The sequence below is a fragment of the Cololabis saira genome, chromosome 18 (assembly GCF_033807715.1).
Source record: "Cololabis saira isolate AMF1-May2022 chromosome 18, fColSai1.1, whole genome shotgun sequence".
Classification (NCBI taxonomy): domain Eukaryota; kingdom Metazoa; phylum Chordata; class Actinopteri; order Beloniformes; family Belonidae; genus Cololabis; species Cololabis saira.
In genome coordinates, this window is record NC_084604.1 from 12,484,074 (window position 1) to 12,494,498 (window position 10,425).

Here is a 10,425-nt window from a genome sequence, read left to right on the forward strand (position 1 = left end):
CCCGGGAGGCTCGGGCCAGTGCGCAAGCGCACACCTGCACACGTGTGTAGTTCATTCTGATCCAAAACTGTTGTTGTTGTCGCCGCCGCCGTAACAAGCTGCTCGAAATGAACTCGCAGGCCGACGGGGACCAGGACCAGGACTGTTTGTTCCTCGACAGCGTCCTGGATCAGCTTTATGACTTTGGTAAGTACACTTAGCCACACGGCTAAAGTTAGCTTTGATAACCACCTGAAAACCACGGCGTCGCGGCTCAAACTGGATGTTTTTGTATCATTCTTTCGTTTTATACGGGTTTAGTGGGACAACAGAGAAACATGACTGGTGACTTTCGTGTGTTTCAATGTTAAACTGTTGTAATAAATGTGTTCCGACAGTAAATAGTCTCGTTACAAACACTTAGCCTAGTTATTAATAAACAAGTGATAAGTTGCTCAAAAGTGTTGAGCGCCGGATATCCAGATGTTTATCCCAGGGATCTCTGCTTTCACCATTCCTGTTCCTCCTGGCCATCGACTGGATCATGAGGAAACAACTGCAGGAGAAATGGATCGAGTGGACAATGTGGGATCAGATGGATGACCTGGATGTTGCGGATGACATAGTTCTCCTTTCACTTACACACACACAGATGCAAGAGAAAACGGACAGACTTTCACAAACTACAATAAAACTCAGTCTTAACCCAAATATAGCAAAAACACAGGTAATCAAGATCCATGCCAAAACCGACAACCCTATCCTTCTGAACAACAACACTGCTCTAGTCTAGAGGAGGTACAGTCTTTCACCTACCTAGGCAGTAGGGATGGGCGGTATGGGATACAAAATGTATCACGATCATTTCTGGCATTTATCCCGATAACGATAAAAATAACGATTAAAAAAAAAATACCAATTCAACTCCACCTTTTTAACTATAAATCAATCACCACATTCAGTCTTGGAGCCCCCAAAATACTCCTCTAAAAGAATACTAAATGCTACTAAACTACACCAATTAAATTGAATTAATAAAAAACGATAAATGAGTTACACCTGTACTGCAAAACTGCTCTCAGATCCACCATATTTGTTACACAAACACGTCATCAACGGGAATCTTTCTTTCTTTCTTTCTTTCTTTCTTTCTTTCTTTCTTTCTTTCTTTCTTTCTTTCTTTCTTTCTTTCTTTCTTTCTTTCTTTCTGGCTCATATCTTTCTTTCTTTCTGGCTCATATCTTTCTTTCTTTCTGGCTCATTTCCTTCCATACTTCCATAAATCCGGCTTTACACAAAAACGTCACCAACGGGAATTTATCGTTTTTACCGCAAGATGACAAATTCTTACCGTGGGGAATTTTTTGACGGTATATCGTGTACGGTAAAATATCGCCCATTCCTACTAGGCAGTGTTGTGGACATCACCGGAGGGACAGATGCTGACATGAAAACCGGAACCAACAAGGCTAGAGTGGTGTCAACAAGCTCAGGAAGATCTGGAGCTCAAATAACATCTCCTTAAACACCAAAATGTGCATCTTCAACTCCAGTGTGAAACAGGTGTGATGTGTGGAGCCGAGACCTGGAGGACAACAACACTCACAATGCACAAGTTACAGACTTTTATAAACACCTGCCTCAGGAGAATCCTCCACATCTGGTGGAGGGACAAAGTAAGCAATGTGGACCAAGACAGGATCCCATTGACCTACAAATCCAGAAGAGAAAGTGGAGTTGGATTGGCCACACCCTCAGAAAACCGGCGACAAAAACAGACAAGCCTTCAAGTGGAATCCCCAAGGAAAGAGGAAAGGAGGTCGCCAGGAACAGCTGGAGAAGAAGCACCGAGGCAGAAATGGTAGAGAGCGGCCTTAACTGGGGAGATTTAAAAAAAACAGCTAAAAGCCGAGTGAAATGGAGGACATTTGTCAACGGCCTATGCACCCTAGAGGAGCAAAGAGCTTAAGTCAAATAAGTCAAGTTGGAAGGCTCTGTCACATATTAAAAAGACATTTGCAGCCTTGTGTAATGGTCGTAAACCTGGTTAAGATAGATAAACGTCTATATGCAGCGTCCATCAAGGTCTGTACAGGTCTGGTAATGATGTCAGTCAGGGGGGGTTGAAGCACCAGTTATGTGAACCCCTGATTATGAAGAAAAAAATAATACTTTCTGGGTTTGAAACCTTTTGTTTTGGTGTTTGAAGTCACCACCTCAAAGGTAGATGAAAAGCATCTCTGTTGTTTTGTCTGGGGTGTTGGGTTCTGAAGATGTCTCCTCCGCTGAGCTGTTCAGGTCTGCAGGGTCTCGTGACAGGACAGACCCAGAGCAATGTAGATTATGGAGTCCCCTCATCTTAATCAGTCGTATACTATTCATTATTTCCATTTGCAATTGACAATCAAAAATGAAAAAAAAAAATTGAAACAAGCTTATCTATGTACTTTTCTTTATTATTAGAACACTGGATCATTGTTTCTTATAATTTTTGCTTTTATACTGAAGAGAGGGAGAATGAAACATTTACTGTAATCCATTTTTAGTTTTCCTGTTTCTAGGTGGTAATTGGTAAACAGCTTGTTTCCGAATTTTTGGTTTCTCATTTTGGATTCAAAGATCTATTTGCCACTGAGTCAATTTGAGTGTCAGACCAGATTCAGAACAGCTGGAAAAGCTTTTAATATGTTCTAATATCAATATCATTTGCTTCAGAATTGTTGTGGTTGAACTGTGAAGGTTTTAAGTATAAGTGTATTTTTGAAAAAAATAAATAAATAGTGAAAATGGACTGGTTTTGCTAAAAGTTTATGTTGATTGATGACGCAGGATCAGCACCTAAAAAGAAGCCATTCCCAGGTTCCCAGAAGAAGAAAAAACGAAAAAGGTGTGAAGAAGAGGAGGAAGACGAGCTCCATACGGAGAAGGATGTTTGCAGTGACAGTGAAGACGTCAGAGAAGAAGATACAGACACTGAACAACAACAACCAAGGACTGAGCAAACAGGTACTCGCTTTCAGAGTTGTTTTTATCCTCTGCCCACTTTTATCTGAAGTAGTGATAACAGAAGTCTTTCAAAAGACAGTTTTGCCATTTTTTTTTGCATCCCATCTTCCACCACTCACTCACTCACTCTTTAATCCACCCTATTTCATTCAGGTCCAACCGTTCAGCAGGGGAACCAGGTGGAGGTGGTCGTATTTAAAGACCCTACAAAGAAACTGAAGACCAAGCAGCCTCCAGCCCTCGGCAACATATCTGTAAGTTTGCTGCTTTGGCTCACCGTCTCTCTGTGTTTCTGATGTATTAAAGTACATCTGAGGCTGGAAAAACCCGATATAGTTGTAAACGCTTGTCACAGGCCTCTTCAGTGCTGCATTGGTTGTGGATTTCCTTAACTGATGAAAGTGTGAAACTAGAATAAGAAAATCTTGTTTCTGCAGCCAGTAGGTTGCAATAAAAAGGAGGCCTTTTCAAAGGTCTCATAGCCATCAGTGGATGTGTTACTCACAAGTGTTATGTAACGTCAGTAAAACAACAAGCTGTGTTAATTCCTAACATGTTTAAAAATTTATTTTAGTTTAACCTCAGACATTATAGGAGCTTAATATTCATCAGATTTCAGTTATTTGAATGAGTCATAGAAATTTCATGAACATCTGTATGTAGTTAAAGAATTGATCGTCCGTAAGAAGAACTTAGTGAATGGTAGAGAGCAGACAGAAGGTAGCAGCTCTCTGCCACTGGAACGGCTTTTTCCTCTAAGAAACTGATCTGAGTTTTGGATTTATTTAGGTTTTCCTCCTTTCCTCTCCGACTGAAAGCTGAAATACTGTTTATGTCTTCAACATTTAAACGTAACCTCCAAGCTCAGAGAAGGAACAAGAGCATGTTCAGTTTCTTTTTGTAAAATAAATTACAGCTTTAGTGTTCCAGTTTTCCTAGACTCCAAAAAAATTGTTAAAAATAGAGTCCTAGAGTTAAAAAAAATGTGTCTGCATAGTTTAAAGAAAACAGATACCAACAAGTTTGTTTTTGAGAAAGCTATTGTGTGAGCTTACAATGAGCATGTCACGTAATATAATAAAATAATGTTCTTCCACTCTTACATGCATATGTGATATACAAGACGCATCGCGATTGTCTTTGATGTCCAATAATTTCAGGGCCATTAGGAATTCTATACGTCATATGCTTCTGATCTTTTATTTTTGGATTAGACAGGAAACTCTTAAGGAGACATGAGTGGGAAACATTATCCAGGCCTTCGGTTTTACGATCAACATGGAGACTTAACTTTTGCTTTAACCCCTGGTGATGAGTGAGGTTTATTTGTTGGTATAACCTCTAATAACATCATACATCTTTAGCTTGAGGAGCTGCCTTACAGTTGATTCTATGCATAAAAAGCTCCTTATTCTATGATGTCATTCTTCGTGACCTGAAGTCTCATTTGTTAACATTTCTCTTGTCACCACTCATCTATATCACTTTCCTCCGTGTCTTCGTTGCCTTCGGGGGTCTTCACTTCCAGGCCCCTCAGATATCAGAGAAGAAGCAAAGTGGCCCCCAAGAGGAGCTCAGTCTGGAGAAGGTGAGGATTTCATCACAGCTCAATTAATTTTAGCGTTATCACACAATGACGGAAATTGTTACTTATTGACGTAGAGCTCCTGTATAAATATAATTCTTACACATGAACCCCCCTTAGATTGTGTGATACATGTGCTCTTTGTTGTGTTTGTACATGTGGGCATCAGGCGCGTCTGGAGGTCCACCGGTTTGGAATCACAGGCTACGAGAAGGCGCAGCAGCGGGTTTTTGAACAAGACAGAGCCGTGATGCTGGGAGCCAGGGTAAGAAAAACCCCAGTTCCTTTCTATCTATCCCACCATGTTCTTTAATAGCCCAGTGATCAATTCCCAATTCTCCTTCCGACTGTTAATCAGCCTCCTAAGAAGGGCTACGTCAATTACAAGGTGCTTCAGCAACAAATCAAAGAGAAGAAGCAGAAGGAAAAGGAGGAGGTTGAGCCGGTAAGAGCAGCTTCACTTATATGATCTGATTTATTCTGTTTTCTGTTCTTACTTTAATCCACGTTTTTGTTCTGCAGGATAAGAGGAAAAAGAAGAAGAAGAAGCAGAGTGCACAAAGGTGGGTGGGACAGCCGTCTGTGGATAACCGTTGGAGCTGACATTTGATGTTTTGGTTTGGCAGAAACCATCATTTTAACACTCTTTAATATTAGTCGTATTGACGTTTCTGATTATTAATTAAATTAATGATTATTATTTTGTAAATCAGTTGCTAAACACATAAGGAAAGGGACCAGTTAGGCTTTTATCTAATGTCCTTCTTTGACGACAGATTGCAATAAATCCAAACGGTTAAAATCGGACTCCTTGTGCATCAACAGAGACAAGAAGTCGAGCTCGGACTCTGGCGTGGCGCCGTCGGGTCAGGTGGGCCGCTTCAAGAATGGCATGCTGGTCCTCAACCCCAAGGAGATCCAGAAAATCAAAGGCAAGAGGAAGTGACGACAAGAGGTGCGTTTAAGGGTGTTTTTGCATCACATTAACATGCGTTAATCCGGGCTAAAATATGCAAAACAATCACTAATCTTTGCTTTAGGACAAGTGTTGGAATTGGATTATGTGACGGATGAGCAGCTCAAATTGGACATGCAGCAATGAAGTGTCACATCTGAAATTTGTGCGTCTGTGTTTGCAGGTTAGAGATTAAATCTGATGGATAGGATGGAAAATATGAGCAGACGGAAGGAAAAAGTTGAGTTCAGTGACTCAGCCTGCTGCAGCACCGCTCACGACCAAACACGTCAGAACGAGGAACAAGTAGGAACTCAGTTTGCAGTGAAGGATGGGACGCTGGCTCTGGTGACTGCTGGGACATTCTTGATGCTCAATGAACCCTGAGTGTCTGCTGGGGCAGGACACGAATGAACAGACTCGGAGACTGACACTTCATTTTCTATCACAGTTATTTTATTTAATTTGTTATAAATGAGTCAAAAAACGAGACAGTCTCTTGTCTTTTACATTGCTAAGATGTTAAAATTATGCGGTTGCAATGCATCTGTAATTTACAAACAATATAGTCATACAAAACATTTACATTGGAAAGAAAGGACGGGATCATAACAGGCCAAGATGGAGGTAATAAAATAAAAAATGACAGGTTTTAACAAAGAGATAATATATGCTTACCGTGATAAAGCAGAAGCCAACACAGTTTTTCAGCAGTAGAAACTCTTAATTTCCACAACTTTACAACCCCGAGAGGCTGCACTTGAGATGTGAACACGGTGAAGTTTGGATTTTTTTGTTAAAGGGTAAACAGGAAGAGGATTTAGAGAGACGATGAAACGGGGTTGATCTGGCAGTGTGCGGCTGGCCAAGCTCACGATTACGCCGTTGGCTCAAAGCAGCTTCTTCTGTTTTTATATTCAACAAGAGAATCAGGAGGCAATATAAAGCTTCTCCGTAGCACATCGTAAAAGTTTCAAGCTGTAAGCACGATGTTTTGTTTTCAGGATACTTTGCAGATGACAATGCTTTTTTTTTTTGCTTTTTTTTTTAACCGGCAACCCTTGGCTGTCAACCACTGACTCACGCCGTTCCACTTGTATATTAATCACACCGAAGGCGATACAAACAAAAATAAATATGTCATTAGAAATATCTACATCATTTATAGAATAAGTAAATATTTTCTTTTCTTCCGTTAAGTTAAATGTCTAATAACTGCAATGGCATGCTTTCTCCCAGCACCATATATTGAGGGTAAATCCGTAAAATGTCACATTCAATAATGGATAAATCTCAGGTAAAGCAACATGCCATACAAGCTGACTTACAAGCCCAGGAAATCAATTTAAACGTGTAATAAAGTACCTTTTTATTTGTTTTAAGACGAAGAAATATGCATCCAATTTGAACCGCTTGTAAACTCTGCAACACTGAACCTGAGCGCCTGAGTAAGAGCATGTCACGGTTTTCTTTGGGCATTTTGGACATCAACACAGCCTGCAGACATGTTATCCCAAATGATTGGGTCTTCCGGGGGAAAGAGAGAACAGTTCCCATGGTTACATGAGAGATGTTTCACATTGATTGCACGGTTGAAAACTGTTCCCGGTTATATAAAGGTCAACCTCAGGGCGAGCTCCTGTGTGGGAGGAGGGTCAGAACTGAGCAGCCCCATGATGCCAATGTAGCCCTTTGCTGGAAACTGGCAGTCGAGAAATTCCCCTTTGGTAAATGCATGTTTGTGTTCTGGGTCTGGAAAAATGGGTATAAGTCTGGTTTTCTGCACTTATGCTGCAGTGTTGTCACACCAGAAAGACATTAAATGTGACAGGGGAAAGACATTAAGGGAAACACTTGATTTATTTTATTAATAATATACAGAACAATGTAAATGTACATAAATCCATTTTGAAATTGGAATTCATTGTTTAGATTCGATAAACCTGCGATCTATATTTTGGCCATTTGGGGGCGCCAGAAACAATTCTCTGTCAAGCTTTGTGTTGATTCAGAAGATTTGTCAGTTTTATGCCATATTTGCCAGAATTGACAGTCTTGTCATTTTTTTCATGTAACGCGTGCAGTTATAATATTTTAATTAAGTGATTAAATATTTAAGTTTTGGACTAGAGCCTAAAAACGTGTCACATTAATTGCCAAATGTGTCTAAATGATCTCCAGCTAGAGTTACCTGCTACCACCTTTTAATGTTTTGTGAGCAGAAAGGAGTTTGCTTTTTTGCTTGTTTTGAAAAATTGATCACTTCATGTTTTAGAATCTATGTGGTTTCATATTAATGAACAAAAATATGAGCAAGAGTCATGAAACAACTGCAGTGTAATCAAGAGGGCTTTTGCTTGCAGAGGGAAAGTGCTTGTTTTTGTCAAAATCCGGCTTTGAGTGTCGTTATATATTTGCTTTGTTACACATGTCAGCAACAAGGAAAAGTCAATGTGCTTTATATATTGAAAACATGAAAAGTAAAGAGGGAAAGAAAAAAAGATTGGGTTACAGTGCAGTGGCATTATAAAGTTAGACTTAAGCGAGAAAGTGTCAACATTTCTGATAGATTCCTGCAGTTGTGTCGATCTGCAGGCATGCATGAAAATGAAGCTTTATATATGCTTTCATGTTAGACTTTTGTAAAACTGTCTCCTTTTTAGCAATTTGATCTTGTGCAGGTGTGCGTCTGCAACCAAAAACAAAACTTGATGTGAATCCAGATAAAATGAGTCTTTTTTTAAAGTAAAAGTGGTGGCCAATTACACTTCTGTCAAACAATAACGTAGCTGCAGCACAATGGTATACTCTGTCTGAAAAATGTGCATGAATAAATCAAGTCATGTAACCTTGTTAAAATGTTGCACGTGGATAGGACCCTTGTATTTTGCAGGAACTAGTTTGACATGAAAGACTACCTACAAAAAGGCAATTAAAAGAAAGAAATCGACTCTAAAGCACATTTTCCTGAAGGGAAGAACTGTTCCAAGGACAGCCACCATCAGCAGACTGTCAGCAACCGTGTACACCAAACCCGTTTTGTTGACCGAGCTTCAGCAGACACCCAAGTACCGAATGGCAAAAACAAGCACTTTTACTTAGATTCAGACAACTGCTGAGATCACTTTTCCTGCTGTTGGAGATTAAAGAGGACCTCTGTTGCATAATCTGGAAATGCAAATTAAACCAGTGAGTTGGCGCACACCTCTCAGGGAGAGTGACACACTTGTAGTTCAGTTGGCCGTCATTCAACGTAAACGTCAGGGATAAAGAATTCTGGGAAACAAGTTCACTTCAAAAATAAATATATGTCCCAGAAAACAGTCCAGTCTTTATTCGTGAGAACTGATGGCTCTTTATTGTTCTGTATTTTCGTTTGTTGTATTTAAACAAAACAATGGCTTAGTTTGAGCGCTATACTACTTTGTCATTATGTACAAAAAACTTTAAAAGCTGTTACTTATTTCTTATGTCCCTGATTTAAATGTTCAAATTTCATGATATATTTAATAATTTAAATAAAAAAAAAAAAGTTTTTAAAAAGTCAAAGTAGTAGTAAGTGAAAGTAGGATGAGTTTTTAAACGCAGTCATCCTGTTGTTGCCGCCGTGTAACAGCAGCAACATCACAAAGACGATAAAACGGCACGCTATTTACAGTACAGCTTCAGAGAGTTTGTAAACTTACTCGATGCTTAATCCATGCTTAATATCTCACATCATAATCATAACCCACGTGTCAGTATTTACACATTTGAGGACTCCCATTCATACATAAACAGACCTTTTTCACGGATAGTTTAGTCTTCTCACCGCTCTCTCGCTCCGTAGGAAATAGAAAAACACCCAAGACAGAATGCCCTTCAGCTGACTTAAAAACAAACTTCTACAACTATTCTCAGCTGCGTTAACTGATAAAGCGAACGCGGGAATTGTTTATCATATATCGGTATATCCTGTGTATATATTACAAGAACCTCTTATGGCCTTTAAGTCACAGTGGTCTGGTTGGAGCTACTGTCCCCTCTAATCTGCCCCGGCCAATCCCTGGTGAGAAATGTAGCAGCAGATTTAGCTTTACCTGATGTTGCTTTTGAAGATCTTCTTTTTTTTTTTATGATATTAAAGACGCCTGAAAGCATGAGATTCCCATGAGAGATGAAGACAGAATGAAATTACCAGAAAACACCCACACTTTTCTCACTTAGTTGCCATCTGTTATAGCACCAATCGGTCTTATAACACAAAAAAGGAGAGTTATTTGCATCTATAGAGCCTGAGACAGGATGCAGTCAAAGAGTCGCTGCCGTTTCCTTCACAGGGCCGGGGTAGCCTTGTCAACCAATAAGGAATGTTTGTTAGTTTCAGGTGTATGTATGTCGAATAATTCAAAGACTTCACAGAGAGCTCAGCTTCGTCGTGGCATTCAATGCCAAAATGTGAACGTGTGTCAAAACATTACTGCTTTGACCATCTCTGGCTGTTTTCAAAATGGCGTTATTAAAAAAAAAAAAAAAAAAAAGGATGCATTGATTTAGCCAAGCTGTAGTACGCTCTATGCAAAAAAAACGCCTATCATGTAATGTGTGACAAGCACCTGGAGGATTTGCTCCTGCTGGGAAAATCCTGGGTGCAACTGATCAGTCTACCTCACATGCTGTAACCCATAATGCAATGGACAAACAGTAGAAAGCTGTCTTTTGTAACGGCTTCGGTTTATGCAGCAACACAATCACTTTTACAGTGGCTTACTACGTACTTGGAACAGCAGCTGTATGCAGTGAACGGCGTGCCATTTTGAAAACGGCCAAGTAGTTTAGCAGAGATGACATACTTGTCGTTGGAGGCTACATTATCTTTGAAGCCAGTAACTGAAATGGTCAGTAATACGTTGGAACCGCT

The 10,425-nt window shown here is 39.9% G+C and overlaps 1 protein-coding gene across 1 annotated transcript; it reads left to right on the plus strand.

Annotated features, from left to right (window-relative positions):
* The first annotated feature begins 18 nt into the window (after window positions 1-18).
* Window positions 19-8,821, plus strand: c18h1orf131 (chromosome 18 C1orf131 homolog). Its single transcript, XM_061707435.1, has 9 exons — window positions 19-186; window positions 2,809-2,985; window positions 3,139-3,239; window positions 4,514-4,573; window positions 4,740-4,835; window positions 4,929-5,015; window positions 5,093-5,133; window positions 5,396-5,525; window positions 5,710-8,821. The coding sequence occupies exons 1-8, from the start codon at window positions 108-110 to the stop codon at window positions 5,514-5,516; spliced, it is 762 nt and encodes a 253-aa protein (XP_061563419.1). The 5' UTR covers window positions 19-107; the 3' UTR covers window positions 5,517-5,525; window positions 5,710-8,821.
* Window positions 8,822-10,425: the final 1,604 nt, after the last annotated feature.